Here is a 19,035-nt window from a genome sequence, read left to right on the forward strand (position 1 = left end):
ACAGGTGGGCCTTATTGCTGTTACCGCTTCATGCAATGCAACTCTCTGTCAGAGCACAGACTGTCTTTCAAGCCAAGCTCAACAGTTTCCATGAGTTTGTTGAAAAATAGGCAACTGAACTCAACATGTAGGATCAAATCAACTTGGACGAGGTCCCACTCATGTTTAACAGTTTTTCTTTAAGTCCAGTGTTGAGTTTAGATTTATGGGCAAACCTCAACTGGAACCTGACCCAAAACGTGGGACAGGTCGGACCAAAATGATTTGCTTGATGGTCAGCTCAGATTTCTGTGGTGCGTTTACTAAGCCCACAATTCATACAGCCCAGAGAAAACAAAACAAGAATGCAGAACATAAAGTTGTGCTGATCAGCTTATCATAGTCTTAATAGGGAAAGAAGTAGTTTATTTTGTTGAGGACAGAAAGAAAAAGGAAGAAGTTAATTGGAGTGTAAAAGCTCAGTGCACTAATGCACATGTAGCCCCTTTCTACTCTAATTCTATCAGTCATACATCCCAGATGATTTGCACACAAAGGAGGACAAGGAGAAAGAGGGAACAGGGATGAAGGCTTTCCTTTCACTATTGAGCCAAACAGTGCAACCATCATCTGAGCAGGTTAGACTCGAGGAGTTATCATTAAATCCAAACCAGGAGTCATCATTGTCTCCTTTTCTGTTGATTCCCCTGCAACTCACTGATACATGGACCCTCCCACTCCACTCAACCTCCCAGTAACAGTGACCAGTCAGAACATCGGTACACGGCAACTGAAAGGAATCAAATCTGTCTGGATGATCAGGAAACGGCTGCTCCTCTTCCGCACTTGACTCATCCTGTGGTTACAACAAGCAACAAAATGGAGCTAAAAGATGTTAAGCAAAAGCTAAAAACAGCTGAATTTACACTGCTATACTCAAATTATGATTTAAAGATGAAATAGCTAAATTTTTAATTAAAACAGTATCTCGGGTTTAATTTGGACCAACAAAGTTATTCGGGTCGGGCTCGGACACACTGTACGCAGGCTCAGGCCGGGTCAGGCTGGATTTTTCAGACCTGATCTAAACTCTACTTCTGTGTGACATGATTATTTGATTTATGTGACTTATCCTCTGGAATGACTAAAAGTCTGGAAAAATAGGTTATATTTATTGTGACAGTTTAGTCAAGATGAACAACGACAATCACTAAAGCTTGGGGGCTTAAAGTGAACACAAAGACATCCAAGAACCTGCCCTGAACTCAAATCCAAATCCAGGATAAAGAGGTTCAGTGAATTTGATGTTTAAGGTGTAGATGTGGATCAGTGTGTCTGAAGAGACTCTGTAGAAGGACAGAGTCCCAGCAGGACAATCCACATACACAGCTACTCTGTCAGAGACAAAGGAGGAAAAGGAGAAAGAGGGAACAGGGATGAAGGCTTTCCTTTCACTATTGAGCCAAACAGTGTAACCATCATCTGAGCAGGTTAGACTCAAGGAGTTATCATTAAATCCAAACCAGGAGTCATCATTGTCTCCTTTTCTGTTTATTCCCCTGCAACTCACTGATACATGGACCCTCCCACTCCACTCAACCTCCCAGTAACAGCGACCAGTCAGAACATCAGTACACAGCAACTGAAAGGAATCAAATCTGTCTGCATGATCAGGATACGGCTGCTCCTCTTCCACACGTGTCATCTTCCTGTTTTCTTCAGAGAGTTTGAGGAATCTGTTCACAGTGTTAAGGTCGACTGTTAGTGGACAGGAATCTGAAGGACAGAACAAAACACAATGCAGTCAGTGATGTGTAATTTTCTGAATTCAATGAGACAATGATGAATGTCATAAAGGAATATACTAAATTAGTGAATTAAACACACTCACACTTCCTGAGACCTGGTATCAACCAAGTTTCTCCTGCAGGCTCCATGCTGTAAGAAAAGAGGTGTTTTGATGGTCAGACTTTTGTGAGTTTCTTTAGGGTTTTTCCCATTCATCCATCACTGAGTTTCTGTCACCAATACTAATATTGTCCTGGTAATATCAGTTCAGTTCAGAGTATATGGTTGATTTTTGTCTCTTCAATTTTTGTCTGTCCCGTAAGCTGCATAAATAATACAGGCTAGGAACAAAGTTCAAATGCCACTAGAATAATGAACAAAGAATTTAGATCAAAGCATTTATCTATTAGAATAGAATAGATCTCCACCTAATTGGGAGTCCCATCCCAGTGTTCAGATTTCCTGATCAGTCACATCAATTATGAGTGATCAAATTAACAATTATCCCTTCCTATTGCAATTATGCACCACTTTGAATTTGTTAAAGTTAAAGGCATATGCAATGAAAATCACTGTTCAACATCCTTTTGCACTGGTATAGGCAGTTAATTATCTCTCCAACATAGCTTGACTTTCCTTGATGCATCATAAGTCCTCTCTGGAATAAACTAGCATGCGTGGTCTGATGCTGGTCGAGGTATCTGAGTTTACCTAACTACATTCATATCCCCATTGATTCATCCAGATTATTCCCACACACACACCTACATATATGTTTTGCCATGTGCAATGGTTCTGGTATTTATTCTTCATAGATATTTCCCTCAATTTGTGACCAGCCATATTACATGCCCTGCTTGCCAGCTCACTCCTTGGATTTTGAATTTCTGTAATCTCCCATCAACAATTCCTTTTCAAGTAACCCTGACACTCTCTAAAAGTACTAAAACTCTGGCTCTGTTCCTATAATCATTATCCCTCTTTGCCTTAAGGTGTAGATGTGGTACTCTACTAGCTCATGACCCTGGGCAACACCTTCAATCCCAGTTTTTACACTTGTGTGTCAATTGTGAGTTCAGTATTGAACAAGAGTAGTTCTGTGTGGCTGCAGAAAATAAATCCTTACCTTAGAGAGTCCAATTTAAAGCTTTGATTCTTCAGTATCGCTGCTAGACTCTCCTTTCCTGCCTCTCCTGGATTATTGTAGCTGAGGTCCAGCTCCTTCAGGTGAGACGGGTTCATAGTCAGAGCTGAGACCAGAGCAGCACAGCCTTCCTCTGTGATCAAGCAGCCTGAAAGCCTGCAGACGCAAACACACAACACTGTTGGGACACTCACCCGTGTTCTCAATGTGAAGCACATTTTAGAACTTGTTTTTAGCAAAAATAATTAATTGGCATGCTAAAAGGGGTAGAGCAGTATAGCACTGTTAAGAAGCAGCCTGCATGCTGACTACCACAGTAGATAGCCTGATCATCTGAAAAGACATTTATCTCCCAGCAAACATCAGAATGATGAAATTGGATAATATTCAGACATGCATGCTAAATTGTTTTTTAAATCCATAGTTTTCGCACTCCAAAGACCAATAACCGATAATAACTGATTTCTGAGAACATGTCAGTCGAGGATGTGGAAGATGTGTACATCATTGGATTTTTGATAACAGGATTTCTGCTTTTTGGAGTTAGTGGTTACCTGGCATATTGAGAAATTTGGAAAACGTTGGCAGCTTTTGACCTTTGTGAGGGAATATACCATGCTATAAACACTCAGATGCAGGCTACCTACATTTCATGAACTCGCTGGGAGGAGGGAAGAGACCTTGAAGAAGTTGCAAGTTTGGCTTGGTGGGATTGACTTTATGACAGATGGCCCCAAACAACTGTTGTTATCTGAACTCTCTCCTGGAAAGTCTGGCTATTTCAATTTCTCCTGGATATAAACAAGATGCTGTGTTTCCATTACCGCTCCCTTCTCCATGACATCTGTGGACCTGAATCAGTGCTCTGCCAAGGAGGGCTGATAAACACTTCATCACTTATCAAGGACAATGGCTGGGAGGGGGGTGGGGGGCTTTCTGGGACAGTTTTCACTGACTTACACACATATGCACTTAACTATAAACATCACCCTATAAGCCAATTGGCTGCCAGTGGTGGGAAGTAATCGTTACTGTACTTAAGTACAATTTTCGTGTATCTGTACTTTACTTAAGTAGATTTAATAATTGATGCTTTCTACTTTTACTCCACTACATTTTACAGTAAGTATCTGTACTTTGTGCTTCACTACATTTCTACAAAACTGTCGCGTTACTCGTTACATCCAAGTCGTGTTGCGCTTTTTTTCTGTTAAAATGTGAAGTTCAGGGATTTAAGGTGGCGCCGTAAAATCCCATCAATAACGTGATTTACGTGTCTGTTGTCACCCATCGGCTCCACCTTTACTCGCACGCGGAGCTCCAGACATGCGCAGWGGTTTCCTCTGAGCAGGAGAAGATGTCTATCTAATGTCAGTAATATAATAGCGCTGCATAAAAAATAAGATATGACGACATGTAAAATCAGCAGCGCTTCGCTTTCACAGACGGTGGGGACTTCGTCCAACCTTTAGCGTCACTTGGAAGGAAAGCTTAAAGAAAGGTAACCTCCGTGGACGTGATGCTAGCAAAGCTAGTTGTACTGAGACACATGTTGCATCTGCGATGAAAAACAGTTGTCACTCATGCCTGAATTATTGTGCGGAGGTGATGACTGAGGTGTCGCAAATATGGGACAACTCTGTGACCAAAGTCAGCAATATAGTGATATGACATTCAGGAACGATCCGATTCTTCTGGACGGATCTTTACTGATTAAATTTATTTCAGCTCTAATTTAATATCTAGGTGTTTATGAGAATGTGGATCTTTAAGATCAATTTGAGAAGCAATTTTGATAGGTAAAACTTAATTTTTTTGTGTCAYGTAGYGCGGGGTGCTGGTCTTGRCTTGGTCTTGGGTAGGTGGTCTTGACTACAACTCTGCTACTGGCTCCTTGGTTGCCTGTCCTCTCCCACCCACCTTCTTTCCATCCCCTTTTTGTTTGATTTCTTTAAAAATAAAAGCCACTAGTGGCAAAAAAGTGAAGTTCATGATATGTTTGGACAGGAGACAAGATGTTTCCATCCCTGAAATTATGATGCATAGAATTACATATCTAAGTCTAAACTATGTTACAGAGAGTAAACATAATAAAAACATGCTTTATCTGTGGCATTGTTCATTGAAATGGCACATTTCTAATGTATTAAAATTAAATATGATCAGTTCACTTAATAATATTGTATTAGGGAGGTAATGCATTCAGCAAGTACTTTTACTTTTAATACTTTTTTACTTTTTTTTTTCCATCAATGTTTTTTATTATTATTATTGTGTTTTTGTTTTTACAAATATGTCTGCCATTAAACATACAACCAATACAGTCAACAAGACCAACAAAACGCCCTCATAGGTACACACTTGCATAAGTCTTTTAAGCATACCGGAGATATTAGTCCACTGTTGAGGCTCCTTTGTTTAACATTGTGGTCCAAAATAAGTCTTGACTTTAGCTGAGTTCTTCTTCTTGAGACAAGTCCACCCCTTCAACAAAATTCAGGAATGGTCTCCAAATGGTTTCAAATAATTAGCTTTTCCCTTTTTGGAGATACGCTATGCGTTCCAGAGGTAAAGTCTTCAGCATGTGTTTGATCCATTGTTTGATACCTGGACCTGTTGTTCTTTTCCAGAATAGTGCTATCAGTCTCTTAGCTTCTAATAGACACATGTCTATCAACAGTTGTTCGCTTTTAGTAAACAAATAATTTTTTGGATATAGACCTAAAATTAGAAAAAAACGGATCTAATTCTACATCTTTTGAGACTAGATGTTCTACAGCAGTGGTCCCCAAACTTTTTCCTATGAGGGCTACATAACTTTTCCCTTCTCTGCTGGGGGGCCGGAGTCAGTTTGTAACAGAAAAAGTGTGACGATTGCAGGAGTTCGTAAATGTAAAAATTTATTGTTTTCCAGAAAGCACAATCAAATAACTCTCTCTGGGTTCTTCACAGAACAAAAGTCAGGAAATAAATAATAACACTATTAATGGAATAAATAATAACCAAATAACCCTCTCTGGGTTCTTCACAGAAAAAAATTCAGGAAGGATTATAATCCGTATTTTCCTAACTATGAGCCACACCGGACTATAAACCACAACCCAAAAGTTTTTTTTAAACCAGTACACATACACATATAAACCGCAGATCTCTCTGCCGCTCCAGGTTTTCCACAGCGATGCAGCAGCAGCAGAGGGGGGCGGACACCCAAAATTTGAGTCATAACAGGTCAATTGAATATCACATTTATTACGTTGAAAAAGAAAATTTGCCAAGTTTAGATTTAACTGAACTGATTACAGTAGTTTCCAAACAGTAACTGTAACAGTAAAAGTGCTGATCCTTCGTGTTGCTACTAGCATGTGCTAAATGAAAATGGGCACGTTCTTCTTCTTCTTCTATAGATTTCAACAGCAGCTTGCATCCATTATTGTTGCACTACTGCCATCTACTGGATCCTAATATCTATACCTTAAATTCTCATAATGATCCCAGTATTATTTAAAAAACTGTTAAATAGCATTTCCCCTCAATGCTATTTAACTGATCAACAACATTCTCAAGTTTCAATTCCCTATTAAAACCTAATTTCGTTTTAATGGGCGCTTTCTTCTTTGATTTCCAATTTTGACTTCCAATGATTCACTTTGTAATGGTCTCGCTCTTGTACCAAAACTAACCATCAGCCAAACTCCTTTCACACGAGTCAGGATTAATTAGTTCTTCCTTTATTTCCATGTAGAATGGAGTGAAACTGTCAAAACACAAACAACTCAGGATGAGCTCAGAGCAGTTTACAGAAGTGTTTTTACATTCAGATACATACATTATAAGTACAACTGATACAACAGCTACCTCAGAATGCTATGAGCGGCAATGCTATGTAAAGACCTGAGAAATCTTAGCAGCCTGCTAGTTAGCAATGACGTAGCACATAATCAAATYGCCCGCAGGTATTTCCAAAACTAATTCAATAAACAAGTTACTTCTTTTATCATATGTTAACATAAAGGCTCGTTTTGAAGTATAAACTGCTACTTACAGGCATTGCTTAGAAGAACTCAACCTGGAATGCCACGTTCATAACAAACACGTGTGTTCATCTGCTCTACCGCTATCAAACAACCGCACTGATTAAATAACATAAAAGTCAAGCAGTTCCCTAAAAGTCCAACAGATGGCAGCAATGCGCCATGCAAAACAAAACACCCACAGTTTACAGGACACACTTCCTGCTAAAGAGCCCCCTGGTGGTTGAAGAAAAATCCACATATAAATCGGAAAAATACGGTATATGAAAAAAAATCTGTATTCTCTCTGGTATTGTTCAGGGGGCTGGACCAAATGTGGAGGCGGGCCGTAGTTTGGGGACCCCTGTTCTACAGTTTCTTTTATTGCTTTCCAACATTTTTTAATTTTCCTACATTCCCAGATACAATGAAGCAAGGTCCCTTTTTCCTCTAAACATTTTGTGCATATGTCTGGTATATTAGAATTGTACCGATTCAATTTGACTGGTGTAATATATATTCGCATTAACCATTTATACTGCAGTAACCTTAAGCGAGAATTAACTGTTTGTTTCTGAGCCCTTATACAGATAGACAGCCAGTCCTCCTGTGACAAGTTCACTCCCAGGTATGATTTCCAGGCTTCCAGTTTCAATACTGAGTCTTCTGAAGAATTAAGGACCATAAAGTTGTAGAATTCTGAAATTGCACCTTTACTTGTGCTGTCTTTGTTAACAATTTCTTCTAGATGGGACTTTGGTGGTTCGGTTAGTCCTTTGTTTTTTGACCCAATATAGTTCCTAAGCTGAAGGTATTTAAAGAAATACTTTCTATTTATATTACATTTCTGTCTGAATTCTTCAAAAGACATCACGTAAGCTGAATTTTCTTGGTATAATGCTTGAATTGTATCTACTCCTTTTGTGGCCCATTGTAGTAACTACTTGTCTAATTGAAATGCCTGCTATGGCTTTATGGGACCTTACAGCTATAGCAAAAGGCTCCAATGCTAAAGTAAATAGTAAAGGGGATAAAGGGCATCCTTGCCGACATCCTCGTTTGATGTCGATGGGTTTAGACACATTTTTATTTGTTAAAATTTCCGCAGTAGGATTTAAATATAGTAGATGTATCCATTTTTTAAAATTCTTTCCATAACCGAAACGATTTAAAATGTTGAATAGATAGGGCCATTCGACTCGATCGAACGCTTTCTCAGCACCTAGTGAAAGAAGTGCTTTTCCTGATTTCACCCCTGTATCGTGAATAATGTTTAGAAGCCTCCTCACATTATGCAGACCTTGCCGTCCCAGAATAAAGCCATTTTGATCCTTGTGTATCACTGAAGGGAGTGACTCTTGTAGACAAATCGCTAATATTTTACAGATTATTTTTAGGTCAGAGTTGAGCAAACTTATTGGCCTCAAGTTTTCACATTTATTGCTGGGTTTCCCTGGTTTGGGAAGCATAGAAATTAAAGCACTTGTCATAGATTTTGGTAAGCCACCATTACAATATGCCTCTTGAAACATCTCTAACATAGGGCTTATTAGACGCTTTTTAAATTTTTATAAAAGTCTATAGAGAACCCATCTGGCCCAGCTTTCTTCCCTGCCTTCATGCAGTCTATAGCCTGACCAAGTTCTTCCCCCGTAATTTCAGCTTCCAGCTGTTCTCTATAATTTTCATCAATCGAGGGAATAGTTAACTTGTTTAAAAATGAGTCGTGTTCTTGAATAACAGAGGTGTCTTGAGAATCATACAACTTTTCATAGTATTTCCTAAACTCATCATTTATTTTGATTGGGTCTACTAATGTTTCTCCTTTACCATCAATAATAGAGGTTATATTTTTTTTGCACTTCCAACTGTTTTATTTGCCATGCCAAGAGTTTCCCCTGTTTTTCTCCTTGTTCATAGAATGACTGATTTAATCTTAATAAACTGGAGGCTGCTCTGTCTGCAGATTCTTTTTCATATTGTGCCTTTAATAACAGCAATTCCTTCTCAGATTCTGTGTTGCCATTTCTAAAAACCTGTGCTTCTAATGATTTAATTTTAGATTCTAATTGTTGTCTGTTCTTACGCTGCTCTTTAGATTTTGACGCTGTGTAGCTAATTATATAACCCCTTAAGCATGCCTTAAAAGCATCCCATTTTAAACAGGCTGAAGTTTGAGTGGTGTTGATACTGAAATATTTGTCTATCCTTTCTCCAACATATTTAAGAAATTTCTTGTCTTTCAGCCATTTCTGGTGTGAACACCATCTAGGAGGATCTCTCATCAGGCAGTTGCTAGAATATATTAAATTACAGAGAGCATGGTCTGATAGAAGTATGCTATCATAGGAACAATCAGTTATATTTGAGAGTAACTGTTGAAATCAAAAAAATAATCGATGCGTGAGTATGTTCTAAATGTTCTTGAATGGCATGAGTAGATTGTTTCAGTAGGTTTTAAGTGTCTCCAGATATCTAGCAGATTTAATTCTTTCATAAAATTATATATTGTTTCTCTACTTCTGGTGTGTGTTTGATCAGTTCCCGAAGTTCTGTCCAGAGTGGGGTATAGGACACAATTCCAATCACCCCCTATAATATATTTTCCTGGCAGCGACGATAGGACAAGAAAGAAATTGGTATAGAAAACATCATCATCAGAGTTGGGACCATACACATTTACTAGATTCAGGGTTTCATGTAAGATAGACCCCTGAATAATCAGATATCTCCCCAATTTATCTTTAATAACATTGGTGACCTGAAAAGGAACAGATTTATGAATTAGAGTAATTACTCCCCTGGCTCTTGATGTAAACGAAGCTGCATATAAATCTCCCTGCCACCTCCTATGTAATTTTATATTTTCTTCCTCCAAGAGATGGGTCTCCTGTAAAAATACTATTTTAGAATTTAGATCTTTCAGTTTGTTCATGACTTGTTTGATTTTTTTTTGTTTTATGTAAGCCTCTACAGTTCCAGGATGTGCATTTAACTTCTGTTCTCTGCATCATGTCACCTTGAAGGTCGCTGATGCGGTAACATTGCAACTGTGGCCGAGAGGGTCAAGAAAAATAACTGAACAATTAACGTACTCCCACAAACCCTGAACCACTAGAACAAACAAAACCCCATTCCCAACCAAAAAGTTAGGCCCTCCCAATATAATGCTTCCAACAACTGGCATATGTAGATCCTTAAGATCTATTCTCTCGCTTACTATTACTGCCGCCAACAAGTAAAAAACAGATGTATATATTGTGCCCGACTGTCTCCTGGGTTTCCAACAGTCTAATTATTCCTATATTTTTAAGGTGGTCCCTAATATATGTACAACAAAGGCAGAATATCCTGAGTACTGGAAATATAAGGTAAATAAAATAAAGAGTACTGTAAAGAGTAAAACTCCACACTATATATTTTGAACATAAAGATGGACTAACAGAAATATAAATTGGACAGAGACACACCATCGCTACAATCTAACTGTATTGGATCTTTTCAGTCACTCCGTTGCACTTATCTGACTCCTCTGAGTCCGATCGATGAACGCTTGGACCTCAGCTGGTTTGTTGAACCTGAAAGTTTCCCGTTGGTACGTAAGGATCAGTTTAGCTGGAGGGAAGATGCCATGTCTCAGCCCGAGCTCGTGGAGGCGTTTGCGGACTCCATCATACTGTTTGCGCTGCTTGTGTATCTCCACAGAAACATCGTTGTAGAGTCTCACCCGTTGGTTTTTATAGAGGATATCCATCTTTGCCCTGTTTGCTTTAAGTATGGTGTCCTTTTGTTTATAGTTGAGGTACCGCATTATTACGGTTCTTGGAGGTGCCTCTGCGTTTCTTTTCGGGCCGACCCGGTGAGCTCTTTCGATAATCAGCGGGTTTCTAAGGGCAGGTAGATCCAACATGTCTGGTAACCAGCTTTCCAAAAATTCACAGGCATCGGAGCCTTCTCCTCCTTCAGGGAGGTTCACCAATCTGAGGTTGTTGAGGCGAGATCTCGTTTCCATGTCGACCATTTTTTTCTCCAGTCGCTTCTTCGTTTCCTCCAAGCTCGTAACTTTGTTAATTAGCGACAATTGCTCGTCCTCCACCATGGATAAACGTTCCTCTGCCTGTGTCAAACGCTTCGCACATTCTCCCACTTCTTTCCTCACTGCTTCTATGGCTGTCATAACACCGTCAAATCTTTCAGATAATTCGGACTTTAAGCTTTTAATTGCTCCAAGTATTTTTGCTTTGTCGCAGAGTGAGTTGTTCATTTCGCCGTTGTTAGCCGCTAGCTCTCCATCTACTCCCTTGCTGCTGCTTGGCTCCTTGCTAACTTTCTTGCTAGCTTCGTTTGTGCTAGGCTCCGCGTTTTGCGGTCCGTAGTCCGTCAGCTTGGATTGCAAAGTTATTCTTGACTTATCTTTGCTCGGTCTTCCAGGTCCTGGAATAGTTTCATCCAAATCAATCACAGATACCGTTGCTGTAGCGTTCAGTAGATTTAAAAGGGATTTTTAAGGATTCTTGTCAGAAGCGGTGCCGGATGCGACCTTCTACCTTGCGATCATACCCAGAACCCACACGTTTTTACTTTTACTTAAGTACAAATGTTAATGTGGTAGTTTTACTTTTACTTAAGTACATTTTTGTCTGTGTATTTGTACTTTTACTTAAGTACATTTTTTGAGTACTTTCTCCACCACTGGGGGCTGCATCACTCATGTGAACAGACAGCCCAAGTGAGCGCACTTCCACAAATCCACTAATAGCGGAGCTCATATTTTGTTCAGCATTTTTGCTAACTTTGCTGAGTTTTACACATGTAACTTTCCCTAAACTAATTTTCTTTTTCTTTTTTTCATTTACAGTTGACTAAAGTTAAACATTTGTGTTGAGGTTTTGGTTATTGAATTTTTTGAGTTTTTCAAGTAGTTAAATATTTATATCATATAATATTCATTGATCTTATTCATACTCTTATTTTGAAGAGGGTGAAGACTTCAAAATAAGAAGCAGTTTGGTTTCCTCCACCAAATATCCAAATATCAATTCCATACTTCAAATTGATCTATTTAGTTCTACAGTAAACAGTTTAAAATCGACTGATGTCCTGCATGCCCCGTACAATGGCAAATTTGGCAAAATCAACAACAGTGTTAGCAATACTCAACAACTATGAATTTGTAATCATGAGTGAAGGGTCCATTCCAAAGAATCACTTCCTTAAGCACAACCATATAGATAGGTTTGTAATGAAAATCAACATAGTAGTATTTAGTGCTTCGGCGTTAGGGTTAATGCAATTATATTTTCATTCAGCACTGGAATAATGTTTCCCTAAATAATATTGCTGAATTTCACATAGATTTCTCAGGTGTTCTGGAGCAGAGATGCATCTAAAATATTGAGGGCAGTGGTTCATGAGGACCTGCACTGAGAAACACTGCTCTACAGGGTTCCCACTTCATACTTAAACATGTTGTAGACATGTTCATAAATTTGCTACCTATGTAAACAATGGAATAATTTAACTTGCCTCAGAATCTCCAATTCACAGTTAGGACTCCTCAGTCCATTGCACAGCAGCTTCACTCCTGAATCTGTGAGGTCGTTGTTACTCAGGTCCAGATCTCTGAGACTAGATGTTGTTGAGCTGAGCAATGAGGACAGAGCTTCACAGCTTCTCTCTGAGAGGTTACACCCACTCAGTCTGAAAGGACAAACAAAATACTATTTATTAGTTTTGTCTTATTATTTTTATTTTATTTTATGAAACTTACTAAATCTTTACTTACATAACTTTGCTTGTGGCTTCAGCTATTGGCAGCAGTCGCTGAAGAGCGCCTTCTGAAGCAGAGTATTTCTTCAGGTCAAACATCTCCAGATTTTTGTTTGATGAAAGTAGGATGAAATGCAGAGCTGACCACTGAGCAGGAGACAGCTGGTGTACTGAAAGACTTCCTGTTTGTAGAGATTGTTGGATTTCCTCCATCAGGGACTGATCCTTTAGTTCATTCAGGCAGTGGAACAGATTGATGCTTTTCTCAACATATTTTTGATCATTAATCTTCTTCTTAACGTACTGGGCTGTGTCCTTATTAGTTGCTAAGTATTTCTCTCTCTGTCTCACAAGTCTACCTAACCAACAATTATTGGTCTCCAGTGAAAGACCAAGTAGGAAGCGGAGGAACAAGTCCAGGTGTCCATCTGGACTCTCTAGGGCCATGTCCACAGCCCTCTGGTACATTTCTGTCTCTGAAGATTCATGGTTTTGTTTTTCCAATACCTTGGATTTCATTTCCTTCTTTTCCAGCAGATTGACTCCAGATTTGATGAAGGTCAGGTGAACATGAAGAGCAGCCAGAAATTCCTGAACACTCAGGTGGACGAAGCAGAACACCTTGTCCTGGTACAGTCCGCTCTCTTCTCTGAAGATCTGTGTGAACACTCCTGAGTACGTTGAAGCTGCTCTGATATTGATGCCACACTCTGCCAGGTCTGATTCATAGAAGATCAGGTTTCTTTTCATCAGCTGTTCAAAAGCCAGTTTTCCCAGAGACTCAATCATCTTCTGGTTCTCTGGACTCCAGATTGAATCTGTCTCAGCTCCTCCATCATACTTGGTGACCTTCAGTTTGGCTTGTACCACCAGAAAGTGAATGTACATTTCAGTCAGGGTCTTTGGCAGATCTTCTCCATATTTCTTGTTCAACATGTCTTCCACAACTTTAGCAGTGATCCAGCAGAAGATTGGGATATGGCACATGATGTGGAGGCTTCTGGATTTCTTCATGTGGAAGATTACCTTTCTTGCCTGCTCCTTATATTTAAACCTTTTAGTGAAGTACTCGTCTTTCTGTGGGTCAGTGAATCCTCTGATCTCTGTCATCATGCCAACACACTCAGCAGGGATCTGATTGGCTGCTGCAGGTCTTGTGGTTATCCAGAGGTGAGCTTTGGGAATCAGGTTCCCTCTGATGAGGTTTGTCAGAAGAACATCCACTGAGGTGGACTTTGTTATATCTGTCAGGATCTCATTGTTGTGGAAGTCCAGTGGAAGTCTACTTTCATCCAAGCCATCAAAGATGAACACAACCTTTAACTCTTCAAACCTGGAGATTCCTTTGGTTTCACTAAAAAAGTGATGAACAAGCTCCACCAAGCTGAACTGTTCATCTTTTAACAGATTCAGTTCTCTGAATGTGAATGGAAACATGAACTGGATGTTTTGGTTGGCTTTGTCTTCTGCCCAGTCCAGAGTGAACTTTTGAGTCAGGACTGTTTTCCCAATGCCAGCCACTCCCTTTGTCATCACTGTTCTGATTGGCTCATCTCTTTCTGGTGACTGTTTAAATATGTCTTCATGTCTAATTGTTGTTTCTGGTCTGTCTGGTTTCCAGGTCACTGATTCAATCTGTCTGACCTCATGTTCCTTATTTACTTCCCCATTGTCCCCCTCTGTAATGTAGAGCTCTGTGTAGATCTGATTTAGAAAGGTTTGATTTCCTGATTTAGCGATTCCTTCATACACCCTCTGGAATTTCTTCTTTATGTTAGACTTTAGTGTTTGTTGGCATGTGATGAGTGATTCTATGAAACAAAAATATAAAATAATGTCAATAAAGAGTAATTTTGTCATGTTTCTGTGAGGGACTGAAACATAACGAACTGCTGTAAATTATTTTTTTAAAGTTTTAATGAGAAAATAAAAGCAACTTACATTTCATTGGAGGAATAAATACACTATATTGCCAACAATATTTGCTCACACATCTAAATTATTTGAGTCAGATGTTCTGATCCCTTCCATTATCCAGGTGTATAAAATGAAGCATCTAAACATCCAAACTGCTTTTACAATCATTTGTGAATGAATGAGTCATTCTCAGGATCTCAGGGAATTCCATTATGAAACTGTGATAGGATGCCACATGTGCAACAAATACCATTGTGAAATTTTCTCGCTCCCAAATATTCCACAGTCAACTGTAAGCTGTATTATAAGAAAATGGAAGTCTGGGAATGACAGCAACTCAGCCACAAAGTGGTAGGCCACGTAAATTGATGGAGCGGGGTCAGTGGATGCTGAAGCAAATAGCACAAAGAAGTCGCCAACTTTCTGCAGAGTCAATCATTACAAACCTCCAAACTTCATGTGGCCTTCAGATTAGCTCAACAACAGTGCACAGAGAGCTTCAAGGAATGGGTTTCCGAGGTGGAGCAGTTTGCATCCAAGATATACATCACCAAGTTCATTGCAAAGCGTTGGCTGCAGTGGTATAACACACTGCCATTGGACTAGAGCAGTGGAGGTGTGTTCTCTGGAGTGACCAATCGTGCTTCTCCATCTGGCAATTTGATGAAGGAGTCTGAATTTGGCAGTTGCCAGGGGACCGGTATGTGTCTGACTGCATTGTGCCAAGTTTAAAGTTTGGTGAAGGGGAGACCATAGTGTGGCGCTGTCTTTCAGGAGCTCGACTTGGCCCCTTAGTTCCAGTGAAAAGAACTCTGAATGCTTCAGTGTACCAAGACATTTTGGACAATTCCATGCTCCCAACATATTGGGAACAGTTTGGAACTGGCTCCTTCTTCTTCCAACATGACTGTGCACCAGCGCACAAAGCAACTCTGGTGTAGATGAACTTGACTGGCCTGCACAGAGTCCTGACCTCAACCTGATAGAAAACCTTTGGGATGAATTAGAGGAGAGACTGAGAGCCAGGCCTTCTCGTCTAACATCAGTATGTGACCTCACAAATGTGCTTCTGGAAGAATTGTCAAAATCCTCATAAATACACTCTAAAACCTTGTGGACAGTCTTCCCAGAAGATTTGAAGCTGTTCTAGATGCAAAGGGTGAACCAGCATAATGGGATGCCACTGAAAGCTTATATATGAGGGAGGGGAAGTGAGCTAATAATTTTGGCAATATAGTGTAAATGCTTTAGAAATTAAATTGTTATCTTTTACATAACATAATAAAGAATACAGTTTGGAAACTCAACATTTTTTCATAATCATTTTTTTCCCCATATTTCTCAAGACCTGGATAAAGATGGAAATCAAATTCCATACTTTTCAACACTGGCTAGGAAAATTAGCTATTTTTCCAAGTGAGACCCCAACAAAGGCTCTAAGGCAGTGTTTCTCAACCTTTTTTGGGCCAACGCACCCCTAGCCTTTATCCAGGTCCCTCACTACCCCCCACCAAAGAATTTGAGGGCTACTTTGCACTGACTATTGTTTTATCATTAATATTACTATCACTATTGTAGATGTTTTGGTTTTTATGCTTGTTTCTGTATTTGTCATCAAAAATAATTTCCCAGAGAACAAAAAAGTCATTGGAATAGAAATTATTTTCACAGGTGTCCACGAAAAATGCAATGAACATTCAAGTTAAAATTGGTAGATCTAACAGCAGCCAATCAGAGTAGAAAAAATATTCTTATTCTTTGCCATTTTCTAGTTGTTAAATATTCCACAAAATGACAAGATAAAAAGATGTTCAACATGCCAGTTTAAACTTTGAACTATTTGCAAAATGACTGAGCATTAAAACATGGATAGAACWGTAACTACATTAATCATAGCTCTTCTTCTCTTCAGTGTTTCTGTGGGTTTCTGGTGGTGCAGCTCAGTGCTGCCTTCAGGAGAATGGGACATCACAGTATCATCCATAAAACTTCACCCACATGGCATTTATTGTGCAAACCAGAGCTTTCAGCGGAAAAACTAAAGTTTCAGATCCTTTTAATGCCATACAAATATGAGACAGAAACATGGATTATATCTTTATATAGACCTGTCCATTGATTTATAGATTAATAGTTTTACTGGACAGAAATTACAAAGAACAAATCTGGTTCTTAATCAGATCCTAATGAGTCAAACTGAAAGTATCATGGAGTCATCAGCCTCATGACATTAACACTGACATGAAAAATAATATTGAAGAAATAAATATATCAAGTCTAATTAAAAACATAAATAAGTGATCAGTTCTTTACTATTATGGTCTGTAAGATATATTTATTCTCRGTRCTAGATGTGGTCTCAACAAACCCATGGCACTTCAACAATATTATTTTATCTTTTATCTGGGAATGGTGTCTGTTTATTCTTGCCATACAGTCCTCTGTATTAATTATTGCTCGAAAGGTCTTGCCATACCAGTTTATTCCTCTGTATTTACTTTAGTTTCTTAGTTTATTCTTGCATTTTGTTCTTCGTTCATTTCCATTTAGTTTCTTTTGATTAGTATTATCCTCTCTTGGTTTATTGCTATGTCCACTTTAGTTTCTTTCCTGTTGCTACATTTATTTGATTGTTTATTGACCACCAGTAATTTTCACTTATCACCTGCTGCGCCGCCTAATCATCATGTTTTTCACATCATATGTTGATTTTTAACTGTTCAGCATCGGATTCTCTGTTTCTATGCCATAATTCACTTCTAGTTCATCGCTCCGTTTTATGTCCCGCTTCTCCTGTTTCAGCGTTTTGGCAATGTGCGCGTCGGTTGTTTTTTTTTAAGCCCCTAAGGTGCAGGGCGTATCGGTGGGGAAAAGGCAGACTGACATAAACCTTTTAAAACAACGAAAACAATTTCGGTATTCTGATTATTGAAATTTAAAAGTGCTGTGTTGTTCTATCACCTCCGTTTCATACCGAACCACTTACAGCACCGGTGTTAATGCTATAAAATGAACGCTCTCTATCGTATCACCCATGGAGAGATTTCTTATTTAGATGGGTTCATTTTTCAGAGGGATACACAGTGAGGGTATCGTGATTTTAGCTACCAGTAGCAGGAAAACGGAGCTGCGCCAAGAAGCTAACAGAAGCTACAAACACTGAATAGAAGAGCTGCCATCTATATTGTTGCAGCCAAGCATGATTTAATGTTACACAATACAGTTTTACCAAGTTGCTCAAAGTCTAAACTGGCATTGTTGTGCATTTAAGGTGTAAAGTTTACCTTCAACCAAACGCCCCCCAAAGGCATCCCAGGGCCCCCCTTTTGTAAAAATGTCCACCAGCGACCCCTGCCATACTCTGAACGCCCCCTGGGGGGCGGTACCGCCCACGTTGAGAACCGCTACTCTAAGGTCATATAGAAGGGTTTTCATCATGCCTGTTTTTGCTTCAACATTTGAAGATAATGTATGTACTGTAGCCTAATTAAAGTTTTTTTTTCACAAAATCAAATTTTATATTTTTTGGATTGTGTTAAGAGTACTTTTGTAAAAAACCAAAAATATATATATTTGAGGGAAATGACATAAAATATAATTGCAGGATTTAATCTTAGGTTTCATCAGAATAAAGGTCAGATCCATGAAACAGATTCTTGTAGACTTAATTTTCTTTGAAGCTATCTATATCTGGTGTCAACTACAATAAGTCTTTAATGATCTTTTGTTCCTCCATTTCTGTAGAAGAATATCTCTCTTACTGCTCTGCAGAAGGTCAGCCAGGTCATCCAGATTCATCATTCTCAAGAAATTAATGGTGATCTTTAACAAAGCCTCTCTGGTGCTACTTCTTAGCTTCTCATCCTTATTTCCAGACAGACTCTCCTCCTCCTCATCGGGGTATTCTGAACTCAAGACCTTCTTGATCTCCTTCAGCTCATCCTTCACAAACGTCACAATCTTTTTCTCCAGTTCCTAAAGCAGAATAAGACATGAAACATCCTTCTGAAAAAAATCTGAGACAATCAAGTGATCTATAAAGTGCAGTAAAAGATTAATAAACACAAGAGAGTAGTAGTATCTACTGAATACAGACCACAAATATGGGGATCAGCCGCATTTGAAACTCATGTGGAGGTTGACCAATGTCTGGGCTCTCATCGAATCTATGGAGAAATCATGAGCTTAAAGCAAGTCAGTGCAACTCAAAATAGAGGTCAACATTCATATATTTTGAATATTCAATGAGACGAGTTTCTGTCATATAGCTAACTATAATCTGCAGCTTGGTCAACTGACCAAGTATGTATACATACATACATGCATACACACACGCATGTATACATACATGTATGTGTGTGTGTGTTTGTGTGTGTGTGTGCGGGTGCATGTGTATGTATCTCTCTCTGTGTGTTTGTGTGTGTGTGT

At 39.1% G+C, this 19,035-nt stretch overlaps 1 protein-coding gene across 1 annotated transcript in view; it reads right to left on the reverse strand.

The window, feature by feature from the left end:
• Positions 1–500: 500 nt before the first annotated feature.
• Positions 501–19,035, reverse strand: part of LOC103480602 (protein NLRC3-like) — a 23,227-nt gene continuing 4,692 nt past the window's right edge. The window contains exons 3-9 of the mRNA XM_008435617.2: positions 18,704–18,773; positions 18,369–18,582; positions 12,707–14,501; positions 12,448–12,621; positions 2,894–3,067; positions 1,871–1,917; positions 501–1,755 (exon numbers count right to left, since the gene is read on the reverse strand). Of these exons, the coding sequence (XP_008433839.2) occupies positions 1,205–1,755; positions 1,871–1,917; positions 2,894–3,067; positions 12,448–12,621; positions 12,707–14,501; positions 18,369–18,582; positions 18,704–18,773 (3,025 nt within the window). The 3' untranslated portion in view covers positions 501–1,204. The remainder of the gene's footprint in view (positions 1,756–1,870; positions 1,918–2,893; positions 3,068–12,447; positions 12,622–12,706; positions 14,502–18,368; positions 18,583–18,703; positions 18,774–19,035) is intronic.

This window comes from Poecilia reticulata, linkage group LG18 (genome assembly GCF_000633615.1).
Source record: "Poecilia reticulata strain Guanapo linkage group LG18, Guppy_female_1.0+MT, whole genome shotgun sequence".
Classification (NCBI taxonomy): domain Eukaryota; kingdom Metazoa; phylum Chordata; class Actinopteri; order Cyprinodontiformes; family Poeciliidae; genus Poecilia; species Poecilia reticulata.